The sequence below is a fragment of the Pocillopora damicornis genome, chromosome 9 (assembly GCF_964200805.1).
Source record: "Pocillopora damicornis chromosome 9, jaPocDami1.2, whole genome shotgun sequence".
Taxonomy (NCBI): Eukaryota; Metazoa; Cnidaria; class Anthozoa; order Scleractinia; family Pocilloporidae; genus Pocillopora; species Pocillopora damicornis.
In genome coordinates, this window is record NC_142678.1 from 23,208,462 (window position 1) to 23,230,936 (window position 22,475).

At 38.0% G+C, this 22,475-nt stretch overlaps 1 protein-coding gene across 2 annotated transcripts in view; it reads right to left on the bottom strand.

Moving 5' to 3' along the window:
• LOC113675853 (uncharacterized) overlaps positions 1–22,475 on the bottom strand; it is a 44,139-nt gene that overhangs the window by 5,026 nt on the left and 16,638 nt on the right. For both annotated transcript variants that reach the window (XM_089182887.1, XM_089182886.1), the window contains exons 19-61: positions 22,191–22,244; positions 21,681–21,734; positions 21,121–21,174; positions 20,294–20,347; positions 19,726–19,779; positions 19,538–19,582; positions 18,875–18,928; positions 18,270–18,314; positions 17,776–17,829; positions 17,193–17,246; positions 16,182–16,235; positions 15,857–15,910; positions 15,636–15,689; positions 15,320–15,364; positions 15,134–15,178; positions 14,720–14,773; positions 14,257–14,310; positions 13,790–13,843; positions 13,338–13,391; positions 12,620–12,673; positions 12,245–12,298; positions 11,798–11,851; positions 11,051–11,104; positions 10,043–10,096; positions 9,228–9,281; positions 8,798–8,851; positions 8,629–8,682; positions 8,134–8,187; positions 7,397–7,450; positions 6,762–6,815; positions 6,403–6,456; positions 5,843–5,896; positions 4,902–4,955; positions 4,674–4,727; positions 4,102–4,209; positions 3,529–3,582; positions 3,390–3,443; positions 3,042–3,095; positions 2,001–2,054; positions 1,504–1,557; positions 1,294–1,329; positions 737–754; positions 144–161 (exon numbers count right to left, since the gene is read on the bottom strand). In XM_089182887.1, coding sequence (XP_089039013.1) covers positions 144–161; positions 737–754; positions 1,294–1,329; positions 1,504–1,557; positions 2,001–2,054; positions 3,042–3,095; positions 3,390–3,443; positions 3,529–3,582; positions 4,102–4,209; positions 4,674–4,727; positions 4,902–4,955; positions 5,843–5,896; positions 6,403–6,456; positions 6,762–6,815; positions 7,397–7,450; positions 8,134–8,187; positions 8,629–8,682; positions 8,798–8,851; positions 9,228–9,281; positions 10,043–10,096; positions 11,051–11,104; positions 11,798–11,851; positions 12,245–12,298; positions 12,620–12,673; positions 13,338–13,391; positions 13,790–13,843; positions 14,257–14,310; positions 14,720–14,773; positions 15,134–15,178; positions 15,320–15,364; positions 15,636–15,689; positions 15,857–15,910; positions 16,182–16,235; positions 17,193–17,246; positions 17,776–17,829; positions 18,270–18,314; positions 18,875–18,928; positions 19,538–19,582; positions 19,726–19,779; positions 20,294–20,347; positions 21,121–21,174; positions 21,681–21,734; positions 22,191–22,244 — 2,250 coding nt within the window. The remainder of the gene's footprint in view (positions 1–143; positions 162–736; positions 755–1,293; positions 1,330–1,503; positions 1,558–2,000; positions 2,055–3,041; positions 3,096–3,389; positions 3,444–3,528; positions 3,583–4,101; positions 4,210–4,673; positions 4,728–4,901; positions 4,956–5,842; positions 5,897–6,402; positions 6,457–6,761; positions 6,816–7,396; positions 7,451–8,133; positions 8,188–8,628; positions 8,683–8,797; positions 8,852–9,227; positions 9,282–10,042; positions 10,097–11,050; positions 11,105–11,797; positions 11,852–12,244; positions 12,299–12,619; positions 12,674–13,337; positions 13,392–13,789; positions 13,844–14,256; positions 14,311–14,719; positions 14,774–15,133; positions 15,179–15,319; positions 15,365–15,635; positions 15,690–15,856; positions 15,911–16,181; positions 16,236–17,192; positions 17,247–17,775; positions 17,830–18,269; positions 18,315–18,874; positions 18,929–19,537; positions 19,583–19,725; positions 19,780–20,293; positions 20,348–21,120; positions 21,175–21,680; positions 21,735–22,190; positions 22,245–22,475) is intronic.

Consider the following 22,475-nt stretch of genomic DNA (forward strand, 5'->3'; position numbering starts at 1 on the left):
TGAAATGAGCATTGACGTGTTGCAAAAGAAGATTACGAAAAAGTGTACGTTGAACTAAGTATTTACTTGAAATTGACCATTAAAAGTTAACAGAAACTAAGCAACACTACGTAGTGCACTGAAAATCGTTGAGAATAACTTACCTGTTTCCCTGGTGTTCCCTGTCGGGAAAAAGAGGATACGATTAAAATGGACACACACACACACACACACACACACACACACACACACACACACACACACACACACACACACAAAATTCACGAGGATTAGTGTCAAGTTTCGTCGTGAAAAATGAAAAACTTCTACGCTTATTTCGATTGGATTTACGACAGATTTACAAAATTTAGGGTCACCACAATAATCACGACTTGTTCTCCGTACTTCTTCATGTTGAGGCAGGACCACAAGAGAGGCCGAGCCTTTTATGAAACTCGGTAAACAGTGCAAACAGAAATTAATTGCGGTAAGGAATATGTATCAAAGAAATAAGGCAAGAGAACTAACCCGAACGATAATTAGTTTAGGGTTTGTTATTCGTTAACGAGTCCCAAACCCTATTGTGATTGGTCAATTAACGACTGACAGGTCAATTCAACGTGCTATGGGTTTCGCAGTGAAAATAAGGTTGCATGTAGCATAGCATCTGCGAAACGAAAGACTTTCCTGTAAAATTTTCTCCAAATGTTTTTGAAACCATCATTTAACCGATCAGTTAAGATAATATTTATCTTACCCCGAATCCCCTTGGGCCCTGTTAAGAAAATAAAAAAACAGGAATATAAGAAGATAAAAACATAGAGAGATATCAAAACATTTTTCGATTTTAAATAAATAAGGTAACATTAAGCGATTTCTCCTAAACACAATAAACTCTAGAGAAACATCCTGTGAGAGGAAAGTATTATAAGCTGTTTCCCTAAAATTTATGGCGACCACTATTAATATTCAAATGACATTTATTGAATAATTTGTTATTCGCACAATCAAGATCATACACGGATGATTGAGAGTGCTACTAGCAACAAAACAAGGCTTTTTTGAAGTCAAAATCAAGCCAAGTTCTTGTTGTGGTACTCATAAAAATAGCCTCCATAAGGCACGAAAATATGCTTGGATATTTGTTCCCGGACAGTCTCTGTTTGGTTTTGGGCAATTTACGCTACAGACTGGTTAAGACTTTTATCAAATACAGCACTTGATTCAACCTCTGCTGCAGAGGAAGACTCAGCGAAGAATGAGAATCAATGCTTTTTCTTTTAGTGAAGAGAATAAAAAAGGTGTGAGACCCACCGGTCTTCCTCTAGCTCCTTTGGCTCCATTTGGGCCCTACGAACAAAACACAGAAATCCAATATTTCTGATTGAATTAATGACAAAAAGAAAAGCAATGCTCGCGAGAAACTATCTTAATTATCAGAATGACTCCAGAGGTCTTGGATTTCAGTTTTCACTTCTCATTTTGACACACAACAACAATAAAACAATGAAATTAGCAACTCACCGGTAGGCCCTGGAAACCATCTTGTCCGGGTTCACCAGGAGGGCCTGGGTCTCCCTAAAATAAGAAAGGAATAATTCTTATGATTTGCTTCGTGTTACAAGTAGAACGAAAGCATTATTTTGCACTTTATAACTCTTAATATGAAATTATATCATTCTGTGAACTGCAGATTAAGGAATGAGTAAGAAAACGATCTCAACAGAAATGGACACCACTTAAGCAGAAGAGAAAAAAAGGCCTAATAAAAATTCAGTCCTGCACGTGATTTGAAACCAGTGCTCTACCAACTGAGTGAAGTGCTCTACCAAGCGAGCTAATAAGCCTCACACAAAAAAATATGAAGCAAGGAGATGGGAGACAGAGTTTGGGAAATAGGGATTTGTCTTCTTAGAGCCAGCTCTGAACAAAAGAGAAACGGACGAGTAACTTTGTGACAACTCAGTGTTTGTTTTCTGATACCACGACAACAGATTGAGATTTTTGATCATTATACAAACCGTGGTTCCTGGTGGTCCTGAATCTCCGTTGAAGCCTGGGATTCCTGGCTTTCCCTGATAAAAAGAAGAAACACAATCAATTATCCCTTATCTGGTCGTCATGGTTACCAAATAATGAGCAGCGCTGAAGACGAGATGTTTCGTCAAAGTGAGAAGAGTTTAGCAAATAGAAACCCCTTGCTCTCCGCTGGCCTTTCCAAAACCGTTTATTTATATACCAGAGGGCCCTAATTTCACTTGCAGTCTAAACAACGATCGAAGAGAAAATAGGTCTGTGAACAGTCTACCTCAAACTCTCGTTTGATGATACTAACAAGATACAGTGGGACTACCTCTCTGATACTACTTCTCGTGTGACTGCTTTTGCGCAGTGAGCCGCAATTACGTGACCAGATTTGTGCTACTGCCCTCGTGTGACTGTTCTTGTGGATTTAACTGCGTTTACGTGACTGGATTTGTGTGACTGCCCTTGTGTGCTCCCTTTGTGCAAGTGGCTGTGTTTGCGTGACTGGCTTTGTGTAACTGCCCTTTTGTGACGGTTTTTTTGGAAGTAGCTGCGTGCGCGTGAGTCTATTTTTGTGACTACCCTCGTCTGACTATTTTGTGAAAGTTGCTACGTTTACGTAACTGGCTTTGGGTGGACTGCCCTTGTGTGACTGTTTTTGTGCAGGTGGCTGCGTTTCTGTGACTTGCTTTGTGTAACTACCCTTATGTGACTGTTTTTGTGCAAATAGCTGCGTTTCTGTTACTCTATTTGAGTGGCTGCCCTTGATGGAGTTAAGCCCATTCCAAAGTTAAGGGAAAAACAATGATAATAATGATAAGAGTAATAATAATAGTAATAATAATAATAACAATAACGATAGTACTGTCTAATAAACCTTCAACTTGTAATAATAATAATAATGACGATTTTAATTATTATTATTATTATTATTATTGTTATTATCATTGTTAATACTATTATTATTACTATTATTATTATTATTATTATTATTATCATTATTACTTTTATCATCTTTTTTATGAAGTCTTGCTTACCAGTCGGCCTTGGAGACCTACGCGTCCAGGCGAGCCCTGCATACCACGTACACCCTGACAATAAAAAAATGATATTTTCATAAGAGATCGATCCTTTGTCATTTTTTTCTTTTTAATGCTTCAAAATGGTGTTATTGTTTTTGCCTTAATCCTAGTGACGTGTAATCACAAATGTTTGGCTATTCAAATAAATGTTACAGATCTACGTATGGTAGGGAGTTGAAAATTTCGGTCAGTTTTGGGAGTTCATTCACCATCAGCGTGTCTTAGCGCTCATGGCATCGTGCACACGGTGAAATAGAAAGCTTTGCTTATCACATAAGTTAAGGCACTCTTGGAAGTCCATACCTTCTCTCCCTTGCTTCCCTGGAGTCCACGAACTCCTTTCGCTCCTATCGGTCCCTAGAACAGGAGCAGGCACCATACAGTCAGAGTTAGAAGTGGTGAAGAAAGCAAAACTGTTGTTTACACTAAATAGCATACTTACAGAACTACCACCAAGTCCTCGTTCACCGTCTGGGCCATTCTCGCCTGGAGCGCCCTAAAGACAAAAATCACTGATTAAAACTGGTTTAAAATGGAATCGGCTCAGATGCAACAAGCACATTAACTTTTTCACCGTAAGAGTGGTTTAAGTTGTTTTTTGTGTCTGCTCGCTTGCTTTTGGTGCCCATGTTTTTTGTATTTTTTGTGGACTTTTAAACTATTTTTTTGGCTTTTTTTTTTGACCTTTTAATCTTAACTATGTTACGTTAATAAAAGCCCACACACGAAAACTGTCCTTTTGGTCTTAGTTGGGGGGGGGGGGGGGGGGGGGGTACTCACAGGCACAGCCCCGAGGCTTCCTCACCAGGAATGAGATAATGATTGTATTATTCTCATATGAACATTGTAAATATTTTCTGGCGAAATAACTCAATCAATCAAGATAACAAGTTATTTCTGAAACTGTTCCTCCCCTATCAACTTCTACTTGATAATCAACCAGACAAAATAACATAATCATACTTTAAACGTCTCCAAATGAGTTTACGTCATCACATGACGACGGAAAATGTACCTGTCTTCCAACTGGTCCACGGTCTCCCATGGAACCTCTCTGCCCAGGTCCTCCGCGAGGTCCTGGTGCACCATCATCTCCATCAAGCCCCGAGAATCCTCTATTACCCTAGGGTATGACGACATCACTTGGTAAACAAATCGGCAAATCAAAGAAGCAGATTAACTCTGATCTGAATAACTCTATCGAAACGACAAAAGCGCGATAAAATTACTCCATGAAGCTGATGGGCCCGAGTATTTACTATCCTAAACGTACATGCAGTTTTAAACTCTTCACAAGTCCAAAGAAATTCAATTCCTTTTTGATGACAATTTTTAGTCTCATCTTTGAGCTCGATTACAGCTACTCCGGTATTCAAGATTATTTAGTCCATGTCAAAATAGTTTGTATACGCTGGATTTACTTTACAACAATATCGCTCGACGATGTTGTATAGATTTTTTTGGTGATGTCCATTGTCTGTTGAAGACGATTTTAATATTTACTCGGACACTGCTATCGTAAATTATAAGCTTCTCGTTTACAAATTAATTTACAAACTAGTAAAACTCCTGAGAATAGGTTTTTACCTTTTCTCCGCGCCGACCCGGGTTACCCGGGGCACCGGCTTGACCAGGCGTTCCCTAAAATACAACAGAGTACATATAGTAAAAAACAATCGCTCCTCGGAACAATAACAAATAGAAAATCGGTGAGGGTACCGAAAATGGTCACCAAGATTATACAGGGATGGAAATGAATCGATAAAATGAGAGAAAATATTGAAAACAAAGTACAATTTGAGCATTGCAACTTACATCTGTGCCAGGGAATCCAGGTTTTCCCCGAGAGCCCGGAGGTCCTGGGCGACCCTAAAACAAAGCATGAAAAAAATATCAGTCATGTAAAAATCTTTGACGATAATAATATTAATAATAACAACAATTATAATTAAGATGACGATAATAATAAAAGAAAGTAATTATTTAGCCTAATTATTTCAAAGCGTTCAGTTCGTTAAACGGAGCAAAATAGCCTACGGCGCAATAGTAGCGCAGAAGTGAAAAATTTTGGGTCGGGTTGGGTCGGTTAAAGTACGGTGCTTCTTAAGCGACCTAACCCCAACATTTTTTTCATTCCTCCTCTTCTGTTTATTATCGCATTTCCTTTAATACCTGAACGCCTGGAACAGACAAGTGATTATTGTATCAGAGTAGAATAATACCACAATCTAAGGGGAATTCCAGCACAGACAGATCTAGAGACATGCTCCGACCGGACTTCGTCATCAAGAACAAAAATAAAAAAGTAGACTACTAATCGAGATATTCATCCCGACTGACACGAACACCTTAGATAAGGTTACTAAAAGACTGGTTAAATATTAAGACTTTGATATTAAGATCAAAAGAAACGAGTTATGAAAGCCACATCAGTACCAATGATGATTGCAGACCCTGAGACTCGTACAGATATACAATAAATACATTCAGGATAACGTGAAAATACAAGAACTACTGAATATTACATTACTTCCACCATCCTATAAGACAAGAAATATCCTATAAAAAGACTACTACTCCATTACAACCCTTGACCCGAGAATGGGCCTGGCCACTATGCCTCGTTAGGGCATGTGATGAAGGCAAACTTCATAATAATAAGAATGGCGATGATGATAATGATGATAATGATGATAACAAGAAAATATCAGACTCATTAGTTATATATTATAATAATAACTGAGAGGATAACAGACCCCTTCTCCTGGCGAACCATCGACTCCGTTCTGACCTGGTTCACCAGCTTCTCCCTAAATCCGAAGGAACGCGAGTAAATAAACAAACACTGAATACAAGGCCCTAGTGGTAAGAGCGCCACTTGCCTTTCACAGTGCCTTCCCCCACACGAATTGCCTTTCACATTGCCTCCCCCCCCCCCCCCCCCCCCATACACACACAATCACAGCACTATCAAGGCGTATAGGTAGGTACCACGAAACCTCACCAAGATTCTGGGGGCAACCCTGCGATGGACAAGCATCCTTTTTAGCGCAGGGGTGTGGGGGATGGAAGTTCTAATACTTCTTGTCACCTCATGTTATTGAAACCGGGATGAAATTCGGTTCTTGTCTCCATTTGTCTGGATAGAAAAGTAGGATTGGAATTGTCTACCAGAGTTCATCGCGCAAAGGCAGAAAATAACAACCTTTGAAGGCGATTGATGATATTTTGGCTCAAATCGTCATAGGATATTTAATCTTTTCTCTTTTGTCGGGAATAAAATCGAACAAATCTTCACTTCCAGGGTGAAACTTACCCGTGGTCCTTTGCTGCCAGGAGGTCCTTGAGGACCACGAGCACCTTCTCCTCCCTACAGAAAGAGATAACTGCATGTTTGAAAATAATAATAATAGTAATAAACTGCATTGGATTAAGCATACACCCTTGGGAAGTAACCATACCTACTTCATGCTTTGAAACCGGAGTTAATCTCGGTCGGATGGATTTTAAGATACGCTAACTTCAATTTCGTCTGAATTTTTAGTGAATTATTTATTGCAATTCGTTATTCAGCCTTAATTCCTTCAACGCTGGAAACGACAAAGGGAAGACAAAGTCAGAGTTACTTCCAAGCTCCATTTCTCTCAGCCAATCAGAATGAAGAAATATACTTACTGATGACCCCGCATCTCCTCTTGGCCCAGGAGGACCAGGAGGGCCTGGAGGTCCCTGGAGAAAAAAATAACAGACAAGTGTGACTGATAGAACAATTTACTGCATCTTGTAAGCGAGTTTGGAACAGCACCACGTCACTTTTCATATTTAATTCATAAGCGGCCTTTCAAATGGCACTGATTATCGTACGGTACAAGGTGGATAATTTTTAAGGAAACGAGCATAATCCCACTGTGTGACCATCAAATGAAAACGAATGAGTAGTTTTCTCGTGTGGTCCTGTTTATTATGCTGTTTTAAGTGGACCTAACGTTAAAGTCAAAGAACGTAACCCTAGTGCCTGACCTGGAAGCAATTTCTATGTGTTAATGTTCATTAAAAGCTGTGCAAGATAGTTCTTACTTTGCAGTCTGTGGATCAGATACATGTGCGTGACTGTATGAATGAAAGCTACTGGGAATTACTGTCAAGTGGCGAGCAGTACTCACTAGTGGTTCACTTTCCTTTTTGTCCAGATAATGAAGTCTTGGCGCGTGATAAAAACTGAAGGGTATTTTCAAGTGGTCTTGTTTATTTACATTGAATCTAAGAGTGATTCATTTTGAGTAATTAAAAATAATCAGCTCGATCCTCACCCGCCTGCCTGTTTCTCCTGGTTTTCCTCGAGCTCCAGGTCGTCCATCTTGACCCTGTTAACACCGAGAAAAAATAACCTCAGAGTAAACTTGTCCATAACGATACAGAATTGCAAAGGGGAATTGTCCACACCGTTTGTGGTAAACTTTCAGAGTACGACATACTGTTACAAAATCAAAGAAACCGTTCATAACCGTTCGTTGTGTGCTTTATGTCACTTTATCCTGACTTGGATTTCTCTATTCGTGTTTTGTCTACCGCAATGTTTTTAATATACACTAAGAAAGTTTCGGCAAAGATTTCTGTCATAATAAATAATAACTACTTTACTTAAGTAACATAAAACACAATTTAACCAAAGCTTATGTCTTCGCTTTATCACTACTCCAAGCCTTAACGGTAGTTAAGTTTGTAGAGTAACACTGAAACGAGGGCTGCGTAATTCTTATTGGTGTAAAGGTTCTTAAAACATCAATTTCTTCGTCAAATAAACGCTACAAACTTTCAAGGAAACTTGGGGGGAGGGGGGGGAGAGAGATGATGGTTATTTACGCTGGACAAGTATCCCTCCAGGAATCGGAGGAAAGTTTGTTCCTGATTCCGTGGCATGCTATGAAAAATAGGAGACAATCCAGCAAGAACAGCTTGATCTCTTAAAAATAACCTTACACATTAATAAAAACTACGGAAAGAAACGCTTTGAATGAAAATGATAACTGCTGGTAGGAAGACTCACAGATTGACCAGCTAAACCTTGCTTGCCGTCGGCACCAGGCTCACCCGGATCACCCTAAGAAGGAAAGACAACAAATAAATTACGACAGAGACAAATGATACGTCCAAATGGAGCACCGCCTTATTAACCTTGAGTTTTCCTTGCTTTCCTCGTTTTTTGTATTTTTGCTCTCTTTTGTCTTACGTCAACTGTGTCTTCTACACTAAGCGAGTTCCTAAATTAATTAGCTTGGGTGATTAACACCTAAGTGAGTAGGTCACACAAAAATTGCCGCTTGAATGGAATCTGTTTGTGCGTTGAGTTTCAATTTTCACGTGCAGATGTACAACATTACAGTTGCTCTGCTTCATTTAAAAAACCGCATTAAAACTGAGTTCTTTAACAATGTATGAGTTAGCACGTTTGTTGCATGTATGTTGGGTTTAAGAACAGACTACGACTATCAGCCTAAGTTTTTTTCTTTAAATAGCTGCCAAACATTGACTACAACCATACCTTTGGGCCGTCCAGTCCTCTCTCGCCATCTGGACCTGGTGGTCCCTCCGGTCCCTAACAAGTGAGTACAAATCAATCAGAGCAGTTCTCAATCATGCGTCAAAACATGGGACAAGGGAACAAGGCAGTCTAAACACGCCCCTTCTTAAGCAAGTAATGAATTACTTACGAGAAGTCCGATAGGTCCTGGAGATCCACCTTCTCCGGGTGGTCCAGAGGAACCCTATTTATGACAAATAGCAAGTAAAAACGAGTAGAAAAAATTCCACGTATGCATGAAGGATCTAAGCACCTCTCGGTACACACATATGTACAATACAAAGAACCTCAGCTCGTTATGAGCAAAATGTTCACCATTGGTTATAAGAAAAAAAATCTTCGAAAAATAAATGGCTAAAAAATCACCATCACAAAGGCATAGCGTAATAATCAACTTGCGCACAAAAAACATCAAAATGTGACTCTCTATCTAAACATTCTGTCTCTCTCTTTCACGCGCGATAATCGTGCACGCTGCGTGTGGGCGACCTAAAGCTCGCGGGCGCTTGTTATGCGTATTACGCCAGTTTGTGTCTTCTAACAAATAAATGTTAACTTACAGGTCTTCCGATGGAACCAGCGGTTCCCGGCTGTCCAGGAGATCCAGGGGGTCCCTATACCAAGAGAAGGCAACATTAGCTAATGTGTTTGTTACTGATTTAACAGCCAATTTATCCTTGAAACCGCTCGTCATTTCTTTTTTAATTAGGTAATTAGGTCTTTAAGAGCTCGTGAGATTACTTCATCTCCAGCTGAAATGTTTTCATACTCTTGTCACTCGCCTGCTAGAAGATGTATTGATATTCGAGGCCAAAGGTGCATGTCAATCACATTTGGGACAGTATACTTTTTTAAAGTTACGCCATATTTTGGGCGACTGGCTTCACAGAATAAGACATAGTGCACATATCCACCACTTTCACCGACACTGAGGTGAATGAATGTTTAGTACATAGCGAACCAAAGCAAAAAAATTTTTTTTCTATCAGAATACCGAAAAATGGTTCGAAATTTAACTCTTGACAGGCAATTTCGTCTTTTCGACTGTTCGGAGGTAAAAAGTACTCTCTAACCACTTCCGAACTAGCCAATCACTGCGCGTTATTCACCTGCGTGGCATCTAAAAATAAACCATACAGTAAAAACAGAGTATAATTAAACCAAGACAAATGACCTACCGGAAAAAAGGAAAATATCACTAGAGAGCCGACTAGAAGGGGTCATAGCGAAAACGAACAAAAGGCCTGAGGTGTGTGAAAAACTCAGCCGAGTGACTAGCGCGCAAAGCCTTTGCAAGCCTCGATTACTTTTGCAATTCAATTGAAGACTGTTTCATTTTTTATTCCTCTAAATTCAAAACAAGATTCAGACTTACAATTGGCCCAACATCACCATCAGGCCCAGGTTCGCCACTATCCCCAGGAGATCCCTACAAAAGTAAAAAAACAGACCGTAAAAGACTGCATGTGGCTACTGGTACAGCACAATTTTTATAGCATTGAAAAGAACTAGAGGTTGTATAATGACGGTAGGTAGTGTTCAGAATATTTGTCTCACATGCAAAACAGAAAACCTGTCGCATCTCACATATTTATGAGTACCCTGTTTAGGGTACACAAGAGAAAGATGATTCAAGAATAGAGTGTCTAATTGAAATTCAACAATAATTACATAGCAACAAATAATACTATTAACAATAAGAATGATGATAACATTAGAAACAAAATAATAATTCAAATGGGCTAGATCGAAAGCCTTATGGTTGCCTTATCATCTAGACTCCAACAATGATTACCTATGCCTCATTTAATTTCGCCTGTTTATCACAAAGAATTTATTATTTTATTGCAATTCCATTTTTGAGACTACTGTTTCCTACATGGACTGGGGTCAGTGTTTTATCCATTGCTCTTCCGTGGTGTCACGGCAAGAACTGAAAACATAGTACGCTAGTGGCTTTAAGCCAGAAATAAATAAAGCAGAGAACTCAACTGAGTATCGAGCGCGAATTTGGAAATATTAAGATACTCAGAAACAAACAATAAGTAGCACTGGGAAACATCGGGTCAAAATTGGGTCAAGATCGGAATTGTTAAACTCACTCATCTTGTAAACATATGTGGCTTCGCCTCCTATAGGAGGCAGTAGCCACAACAACTCATTACGAAAAAAGAAATTCTTCAGATGTATGACAATTGCGTTTACTATAAAAAGTGACAACATTAAATTCAATAAATTTCATTTTTGTAGCTGGTCACAGCAAGTCATGCTACCTTTTCTTAGCAGATCAAGAGACTCTAAGATTTCAGGAAGGTAAAAGACGAGAAATCAGAATCCTGGCTACTGGAATTGTTTGGAAAAAGTATATAATTTTTCTACCAACCTGTTCACCTTGTTCACCCATTGGCCCGGGAGGTCCAGGAGGTCCTGTTGGACCCTTTGAAAATAAGAAAGTAAAATAACTTAACAAATAAATAAATAAATAAAAATTAACCTTATATTAAAGTGGTGTGCAGCGGCTAAACTTCAAAGAAGAAAGTCCAGATTTTAGCCATGTTTGAAGCGCCACATTTTATTTACAGCGCTTAACACTAATCAACGGGGAGTCTACACTTAAAGTAGAATTAAGCAAAAGGACACTGTTGTGGAAACTGATAAATATGCCATGAATGTTCGAGTATGTGGGCATAAAATTCGACTGCACTGTCTTCGAGAAAGTGGAACCTTGATAATTTGATCAAGCAATTGTAAATATGGGAGCTTATGGTTGGCCTAAACAATAATCTCAAAGGAATAACCGTGAGAGCACAGACTTAAACCGCATGAATGCAAAGATTTGGGAATCAAACTTGTAACCTTAGATATGAGGGTTCGATACTTTTGCTTGTTGTGGATCCTGCCCTTCCCTAGCTCCATAGAATGTTGCGTAAACAAAGAAAAGCCAAAGAAGTTTGTTTAAGTCAAATGCGATGCTTTTACGAATTTTCCAAAACAATTTATCTCAGATTGTAAGCTGCAGTGGTGAGAGGTGAGTGGTCTCACGATTATAACGCCCAGCCCCCTCACATCCTGCACGGAGGTTCACGATAAAAATAGGAATGACAAATAAGTGGAAGATCTTCCAACTTACATCTGCTCCATTCTCACCAGCAGATCCTGGCGTTCCTGGGGCTCCACGAGGGCCCTGCAGAAATTAATAGTTGGCAATTTAATAAATAATGAATAAATAAACAATTAAAACTTATTGACTAAACTTTCGATTAATGATAGACCAACCAGAACAATTATCATCGAGTCTTGCTCAAATTACACTCCCTTATAATGAGAACATTTGTACACTGGAAGCCGTTAGCAGAATGTGTGCGACGGAAATGTGCGTTCTTCATTGTTTGATGTCAAGAGTGTCTTAAAAACTTGTTTGAATATGCTACAAGTTGCAAGATGAAGTTAAAATACCACTGTGCTAAATAATTCTTTCAGTCTGAGATCAGGTTTTAAGCCCACAAAACTTTTCACTTTTCTTTCATTCCCTCCCCCCCCTTCCACTGGAAATAGGTAAAAAGAAATAAATACTCACAGCTAATCCTGAGTCGCCATCACCGCCTGGTGTGCCAAAGATTCCGGGGGCACCCTTGAAAAAAGAAATCAGATAAATTGTTGAGTGGAGGAGATACTCTTTAACAAAGATTTTTGTTGTGCAAAGGTAACTTGATTCCTCTCTGGAATTTTCCTTGAAAGTGACGCTAAAACTTCCCGCAAGAGGATTAGTTTCCCCTCAGCTGTTCTCTGGGATTTTTTGCAATACTCCACCCAACAATGAGAGGAGAATAGAGCGACATCCCTCGTGAAAAACTGCTAGGGAGACTAAAAGGTGATAGAGCATTCTTCAAAATGATGTTGGAAATAAAAAAAATAAATAACGCAAAACGCTGATAAAAGCGGTGGTACATACTCTTGTTCCTCGTTCTCCAGGCGCTCCTGGGGGACCTGGGGTTCCAGCATATCCCTGAGAAAAAAACAATAAGTGATCATTAGCATTGACTCGTTTTAGTAAAAGTTAAACTATTCGTCCCATATTTTTGTGGATCAGATAACCGGAATTGTTACTGAGAATAATCATTCACATTTCCTCTGTAAGCAGTACAACATTTATACCAAGACAGAAACCTTCTCTCCAACTTTCTTAACCGAGCAGAACAGAACTGCGATATTAATAAAGGGGGCGAGTTTCTAAAGAAACTGTGGTGCTGCGTCGGTGGGAGAATATAACAGGTAATTTAGTGTTAACAACTTAGTTGGAAACGTAAATTGACCACCGTAAAGAGTTAAAAGGCTCACGTTTCGAGCGTCAGCTTTTTAACAATTTACGGTGGCCAATTTACGTTTTCAACTCAGTCGTTAACACTAAATTACCACGATATAAGTAACCTGAATATAACAATTTACTGAGTGTGAACACGAAGTACACAAACTGATGCTTGATCTGCGAGCAGAGTTCCCTATTTGATTGAAGGATGTAAAAGTTGTTTGGCATTTTCCTTGAACAGGAGTTTGAAATTCTGATAAAACGTAAGTTTGCAATCCACAAATTCTTAAAAAAAAAAAACCAGCCAAAAGGTTTACACAACATCGTCTTGTTTATGTATCTAGTTTGAAATGGTATTTCATACCCTCTTGCCGTCTCTTCCTGTGTTTCCTCGGCCTCCTTGAGGACCTGTGTCACCCTACAGCAAAATCAAAATGTTTTAAGCAACTATCATTTCAATACAATGCAGCCAGTGCTCCGCCTTCTTACATGTTTTTTGAGTGATGCAATATAGTTACGGCTTGGCATAAAAACTATACATTGTAATTAATACGGAGACTGATCATTGGATAAAAGAAGGAGTTACTGTAATACTAAGATAAAAAGAAATCCCCTCTCTCCCAATACAGATACCTAACGCAGTCTCCCAAACTGTAGAACTTAAATCAAATAGCTATCACACCCAACATGCCTTCCTGTTGGACTTCATTTTAACAGTTATTTAAAAAAAAGTCTCCTTTACTGCGGATCATTATTTTATGAAACGTCCTTCCCATTCTCCCTTATGATAAAAGTTCATAAAAACAGAAATCTTACCCTGTCTCCCTTGCTTCCAGGGGACCCTGGTACTCCAGGGCGACCTGGAGGACCCTAAGGAAATGAAAAATTGTTATCTAATTAAGTTATAATTCTTGTTTCTCTTTTTCTAGCGTGTTTGTAAAAGCTGACAACTGTGGGACCTCGATCTGCTTGGTCACAGGATGCTTAGTGCCAGTCTACGACAAAATATTAATAGCAGTTTTCATTGCTACTCTGGTGAGTTTCACTTCTGAAATGGACTCAGATATTTGACGTAAAATTCAAGCAAAACAAGTCAAAATGGTTGTTAAGTCATAGAAACTACAAATCTAAACTTTTATCTACTCATGCAACTTACAAACAACCTTGGTAATAAATATAACAAGATTTTGGCTACAAAAACAGCTTTAAATCTCTACTGGCTGTACAAACATGCGTAATAACTGACATATAAAATAAATAGAAACCTCCTGTCATCAACTTACTGCTGCACCAGAGTTACCCTGGGGACCTTCTGGTCCTCTTTCACCACGTTCTCCCTACACAACAAGAATATGATGTTAGTTTTTGAAAATCAATACAATACAAAGGGGAGACTCCGGAGTACTATACGTTAGTTTTAGTGAAAAAGGCATAACTTGAGAAATTGTATAGATTTTTTAGTGATGAAATGGTTGCTGCTTCTCATCTTTTTCAGGGTACTACCAGGCCCAGAAACTAAGAGTGAAAAAGGTGTCTTTGTATGTGTGTACTCACTTATAGAGGATTTGAGAAGCATGTTCTTGTGTAAGGCTTTCAGAATCAAGGAAATATGTAAGCATAGTGTACTTTAATGTCAGAATAAAACTGAATCAAAGTAAAGCTGTAACATCTGTTGTCCTTTCTGTTAACTTTCACTTCATGCTACATCTTAAATATTTTATTTATCCCCCAGCACTAAAAACTCACAGGTGTTCCATCTAATCCATTCTCCCCTGGTTTGCCTTTTTCTCCTTTGATGCCCTGAAGATAAAAGAAATAATTTCAGATCCAAATCTCTTTTTTACATTCTCCTGGCAGCATTTGGAAATTGAGAACAAATACTCCTTAATAAACATCCACGTTAGATTACAATAGATTCACCAACTGACCAACCACTGTATATATTTGAACTAAGTGAGGTATACTCTTCATTACAATCTGTCTGATGATCTTGTAAGTGTGAAATTCAGAGTCACAGAAAAGTTATGTCTTATGGATTAGTTCAACCTTCAGAGACACAACATAAATGCCTTTAAAATGAATGTACAACTAGCAACATAAACTTTCCTGGGTTCAAACCATTTACTTTACTATAATAATCTTCTCTAAGTAACCACATACCGATTCACCCTGAGGGCCTGTTTCACCTGGAGGTCCAGCATCGCCCTGCAAAAAAGCAACAAATGTTTCATATACATCATACAGTCTACTTGTAAACAGCTACTTGATGCATTCCAATGAATGATCTGAAGTAAGGTTAAATCATACTATATGTCATTTGTCTCAATAACAGTAATCATTACTAACAGGGTCTCCAGGTATTCCATCTTGTCCCCTCTCTCCAGGTGGTCCCTGATGAAAGATAAAATAACAAATTTTCAACAGCTTGTTTTGTCCAAGAGTGCAACCAGAAGCTTTTTGATTGGCTCATGTGCCAGTGTGAAATAAAGTATGCCTCAACTGTATTTCAGTGGACATCATTGTTCAGTTGATTTCAGATTCAAGAACATGGATTTTAATGGGAGATCACATGTTCGGCTTTTTTAAGAAAAAAAGATTGGATTTCATTTGAACTTTACTGTTTAGCTATTTCTTGGAAAGATTAATTTAGCATTTTATTTACCTTCTTTCCATCAGGGCCTGGTGGTCCAGCTGGTCCAGGTTCACCTTGGGCTCCCTGTAAACAACAACGGCCAAGGAGCATCATTAGTTACAAATTATTTCAGAATATACCACACAGTACACATTTAACATTAGATTTATATTCTAATATTTAAATCATAGGGAATACCCTGTGGTAAACACTATATGCAAATGAAAACAAGGGGAAATATATCTACTTACAGCTAAACCTCGTGCACCAGTTTGGCCTGGAAAACCTCTTAAACCTGGTGTTCCCTGTAAAAAAAAAAAAAAGTAAAAAAAAATATATATATATATTTTTTTTTAAGTTAAGTTAAAAGCAACATTGCAACTGGCCCTCAATAAATGCAGGAAGATGGATCATTAACTTAAGTGAATTGGGGAACTCACATACCCTGGAATGTTAGAGTTACTTTCTCTGCAGTCTTAACTGACCAAATCTTGTAATAATAAACAGCATAACCCTTTGTTGACATTATAAAAAACAATTTGCAGTCTTTCTAATTTTATCATGTGTGGTACTCACATCAGCTCCTGGTGTTCCTTGCTCCCCCATTGCACCATATTCACCAGAAGCACCCTTTAGCAAAAAGACAAAACAGGTACAATAAACAAAGAATAACGTCACATATGAAATGACAAAGTTAACATTAACAGACAATGTTAACATTAACACATTTTTCCTTCACTGAGAAGTGGGGGAAACTGTAGTGTTAAGAAGTGGTTCATGATGGATTTAAAGGTGCTATGTAATATGGATAGGTGTGATGGATTGGATAAGAAATTGTCCTGTAGAAAGAGGATCCATTTTCCAACTGCATATTTCATGGGGTAATGTATAAAGTTGAGTAATTAGTTTGTTCAGGATTAGGTTGAGCTGGTAAGACATCTTATAACGATTTGAATAACCTGTTATGGGCTATTTTTCAGTTCAAATGGACAACAAATCTAGATGAACGTCAAAACCTTTAAATGGACCACCATACAGTTAAAGTAAAAGGTAAGCTCAGTGTGAATCTATTAAACCACCTGCAATATTCTGTGTATATAATGGTGGAAACTTGTATAAAGTGAATTCGCAGTATGTTGTGCAAAGATATAAAAGCTTTTGCTGCTCGAGAAGGCCAGAATTTCTATGGGAACTAAATTGTGTGACTTTCTGTTAAAGAAATACATGAAAAGGATGAAATAGGAAAGAAAAACTGACAATTTCAATTTTTTTTCACATCACACAATGAATACTTAATATTCACCTTTTTAACCCTCATAGGTGTTTTAAACAAGTAAATTCTTCATGCAAAGTGAGAGGATGCTATCTTCATCAAAATTCTCCAAACTGATTTACTTGGATAAGTATAGCAAGTCAAAGGGAGAATATATGCTGATCAGATCTTTGGAGTTACAGGTAAAGGGACAGAAGATGGTCAATGTTTGCAGCATTTCATTCATTATAAAGGCTATAAAGTTTACATGCTACATGGCATTTCTTAGTCAGTTTACAGACATATTTGAGAAATAACACATAGAGAGACCATACCGGAGGGCCTCTTGAGCCAGGAGGACCAGATCCTCCAGCCTTGCCCGGTGCACCCTAAAATATGAAAAATTGAAAAAGACCCATTGCTTTAAAATCAATGACTAGGCAGTATGTAGCATTTCTGGCCTTCTCTCCATGTTGAAACCTGTAATGGTTTTTATTGAGCAAGTGGGAAATTTGAACCTTTCCTGGATGGCATGGGGAATTTGAACCAGAACAGTCAAATCTTTCCAGCTGAATAAACATGTTTTATCTTTTAATATCAAAGTGTTTAAGGGTAGAAAGTTCACCTTCACGAGCAGATGGCCAGAGGAAGGGGGATCTTGAAGCTTTAAATTGTTATGCATAATAGTCTCAAAAGGTAATTTTTTTAAAAATTAATGGTTCCCCTTGTTTAGCCTTTTCTTGACACTCGTGAACTGTAACAGTTCTTAAGCATAGGATGAGCAGGAATTCTTCTTACATATCTGCTCACACTAACAGTATTGGATCAATTCAGGGCAGTTTTTGTGATGAATCCTACTCTTCCCATGGTTGTAATCAAAACAGTTATAGCAAAGTACCCTCCCCTCCATGTACCCACCTGTTCTCCCTTTTGGCCAGAAACTCCAATGCCACCGTTAGGTCCTGGAGGTCCCTGTTAGATTGATAAACATCAAACAACCCTTAATAATTAAGGTTCACTTTGATCTAAAAAATTATGAGGCAATCAATAAACTATACATCACTTGGTCTTCCACACTTAATAAAAAAACTACAAGGCTCAGGGGGGGGGGGGGGGGGGCAACAACCCTTCTCCACAGGCCCCAAGACTGCTGATTGAAGGGTTGAAGTAATTGTCTGACATTGCATCCAGTGCAGTTATCTTATTTTGAGGGTCTATAAAAGGGGCAAATATTCAACTAGGGGTGAAAATCATTTCAGTTTAAAAGAGTGTGCTTGTCAGTGGGTAGGAAGGCAACTAATAATTCAAATCACTACTGGCAGCATACTTGGTCTAGAAGTGGCCAACTTTTGCTAGCAGTTGTTCCCGATAGACCCCACTCTTTTCCCATGAAATGGTATTTTAACACTTACCGGTGGTCCTGCTTTGCCAGGTTCACCGTCTTTTCCTCTTGCACCCTATGAAGGTTCAGATAACAAAGTTAAAGTTTCATAGCCTAGCTATATACAATCACAAAAGAACAGGTATTATCCACAGAACATGCATACAAGTTTTAAGGCCACTAATCAAGTAAGGTTTTCCACCTGAAGCATGCTCAAGCTTCACTTTACACAACAATTAAATTACAAGACAGTGAACACTGCCAGAGATTGCTTCATATTAGAACAAACATAAAGAGTTGTTTTAAAGATTGCTCAATCTGCCCCAAGTTCATGCTCCAAAATAAAAACTTCAGCCCTCAGAAGTGAATCATACAGAGTTAACCATTAACATATGGTGCTCTGCTCTTGGACTTTGTCCTTCAGGCGTAAACCAAGAACAAAATCCTTTAGGTGGGTCAGCCTTAAAACTCAAGCAGGTTGTGATTGAACTCTTATCAAATGAGAATACAACACTTCCCTTAACCCATAAAAGGATACCTCCAGACAATAACTATTTCTAACTAAGCATATTTATTCTTATTGAATAACACATGCAAGATAGGAATAGGCCACATATTAGGGATTTTTTTTCTAACCTTTTCACCATCTCTTCCATCACCTCCTGGATCACCAGGTGCCCCTGGAGCTCCCTGGATACAAAAGTGTCAGTCAGTAACATGCAGCCATCCAATTCATTATAACACACAAGTACAATGAAAGAAAAGAAAGTCCCATCAACAGGTCCACTCTGGCAAACTTTCTGAATTGAATTCTTTATAAGGGTTAATTACTCTCACTGTCAAGAAAACTTGAAAAAATGCTGCAGAGTAAACTGGATTGGCATTTTATCCAGGAGAGAATTTTTAAAAATACTCCCTATCACTCCATGTTCCAGAAACCACCAGGAAAAATTCTTGCAAGATGGGTCGCACAACTCAGACACTAGCAACAACTTGATCCTCACATGTAAATAGCCGTAAACAATGTTCAGGCTATCAATCATTCTTCAACCTTCAACCTAATTTCCCAACAAGCCTGAGGGTAAAATTTAAATTATTCTGAATTTTTCCAAAAAGGACTGGAAATGTGATATACAAGAAGTTTATCAACAAAATTGCAGAAAGTAAACCCCAAAACAATAATTTGGGCTTGGCTGGGGTTGAGACTTCACTGACAAATTAAAAGCAATTATACAGTCTTATGACAACTGCCATTGATATCAATTCAAAACAAAAAACAAAGTAACACAAGACACCCACCCTTGGACCAGCTAGACCATCCTCTCCAGCAATACCATCAGGTCCCTGAAGGTAAAGAAAAGAGAGAACACAAAATATAAGTATACTGGACACTTTCTCAAACATTAAATAAAGAATAAAAGCCAAAACAATAGTCAATCAAAGTTATTTCATTTTCAAACTGAACAAAATTTGTCATAATACTATACCCGTTCTCCTTTTTGTCCATTTTTGCCAGAATTTCCTGGTTCTCCAACACTTCCCTAGCAAAATGGAGATTACAAAACAATTCATTACAAACATATTTTACATTTATATATTTAAAATAGGTGTAAATTACAATTAAATGTTTTTTCTTGTCTAGTTTTTTCCTTTATTTTCATTATCATAATAGCTGTAATAATGTTGTGTTCTTCAACCATAAAATTTACCCTTCCCACCCAGAAGTATGAAATTTGACCTTTAACTCCTAAGAGTGACTGGCTTCTAATTTCTCCTTACAATCTCATTCTTGAGTCAAATTTTAAAAAGTTCTGATTGTTAAACAAATTCTCCTTGTCAGTACCAAAGGAAATCTATTGGGTATGGAGAATTAGGATACTGATGTAAGGGAGCAAAAGATTAATGGGTACTGATGAACTCTCTGGGAATGAAACCCATTAAGATATTGGTAATTAACCATGTGATTGGACGGCATTCCATCCAGGAGGAGCAGCAAGCTTACTTCACCTTTTATCACTTCAAAATGACTGCTTTCAAGTTTGCACAGTTACTTACATCTGCTCCTGGTAATCCTGCTGGACCCATGGAGCCTGGAGGGCCACGCTGTCCCTAATAACATATATTCAAGATAATGTGAGTATAAACAGGTAAATATATGCAGAACAATACAAATGAAAGCCATACACAGCACTAATAAAAAGAACAATTTTATGTACATGTAAGAAGAGCTAGAAGCCCCTCTTCTGTTCCCATACAATGCAAAAAAGATTAAAATTGATCAACTGTTAACCTTGGTATTTTGATAAATACTGTAGTTTACTCCTTGAAACTCACTGATTGTGGTAGACCACTATGTGGCTCAAAGTGCAAAATTTTTCTTGTGAACTACTGAAATATGACTGTTATTTGCATATCCATCAAATGTATTTATAAGACATCTTTTTGTTGTTAATATTTCAAAAAGCATAATAATATCCTAGCTCTTGCTCCACAACAAGAACTCGTTAAAATAATTACAAGCAAGAATGAAGTTGAAAAACAACATAAATGTAAACTTTGATTACCTTGCATTAAAAGATACATTCAAAATTGTTACACAAAAAATAAGGATTTATAATTAAGAAGACATCACGATGAAATAATTAATTTCCAATAAATGAAATATCAGAGAAAAGATTTGGAACCAAAAATCAGAGTCAACATTTAATAGCATTTAGCCACTGTAAGTAACAAACTTCTGAATGTAACCAGAAAAAACCCTCAGTAGTCAGTCAAAAATTTCTAGCAGATTTAAAATTGTTGGACTGGAATTACTAACTAAAGTTAGACAATGATCTTCCACTCTGTTTAAATCAGAAAAACATTTCAAAGGTCTTCCTTACCGGGGCACCTTGTTCTCCAGGGGCTCCCATCTGTCCTGGTTTGCCTCGCTTTCCCTAAAGCAAAACATTAGCCTATTTAGTAAATTTGTGACATACTCAGTAAACATAATCACATTCAATTGTAAAAGTGTGATATTCCTGTTGAGCATGCTGATGATGTATGTGAGTACAGTAAAACTTGGCAGGAAAAGCTCCACATCATATGCAGAAACTGCTGCATACAAACTTTACAAAATAATTGGCCTGCATGACGCTTTGCCAAAATCAGGAAAAAATGCACCTCAGATCTTTTTGCAAACCATTTAAATTCAATTGTCAGTTTATCAAGCAAGGAGTAGATGGTCTTCTCCTTTTCTTTGTCTCATGCACTGTCTGAGGTTTCCCAACCAGATCTTCCAGAAGGCTTTTTAATTTGTTACCTTAATTTATTACATATGAAGAATCGTTCATACCAGTGTGTTTCAATCGATAGTGAGTATTTGCATGAGTTGATTTAAAAAAATTACATGGATTGGCCACTAATTACATTCTCCTGAAGTTCAGAAAACAAAGTGACTCACTTGTCGTCCTCGTGGACCTCGTGGTCCATTTACACCCCTGGGACCTTCATCTCCCTTAGAAATGGGAAAAAAAAACATATATGTCACAAATTTCAATAAACAAGTCATAGTTAAATGTGAATGGAAATAAATGGGAATGAGAACAGAAATGGTAATTTAGCATGGGAAATTCCATGAAGTAACTCTTCTTGTCCACTTTTTCCAGGTCAAATTGGAATTTCAAATGTGGTTTTTGCAGAGGGAGGCAAACCGTAAGAGCCAGGGAATAACCCACGGAGTAAGGAAAAGAACCAGCAACAAAATCAACACATGTGACACTAGGTTCAGGAATCAAACCCAGGCCACAGTGGTGGGTTAGTCTCTTCAAAGTTAGCCAGGAACTAGGACATGGCTAGTAAGTAACTCACACTTTTATGTGGACTTTAAGTATGTCTGTCTCACACTAACTGAAACAAGTTGAATACAAAATTGCGTTAATATTAATTATATAATGTTTTACATTAAACATACCCTTGAGCCACTCTGACCAGAAAGCCCTGGAGGTCCTGGGGGTCCAGTCTCACCCTGGTAAGTGCATGGAAGATAATAAATACCTGTTATCTATTTGCAATCAACGTGGATGCACTGAGGGTGCAAGAATGAGGTTTTTTTCAAATTTAATTTAACATTCTTTAAGATGATTTTAGCTCATAAATTTATACTTCACAAAGTATTTCATTCACATCTGGAGATGCAACCTAAATATGCTTGTAACTAGAATATAACTATGAAAAGGTTGTAACTTGATGAAAAAAT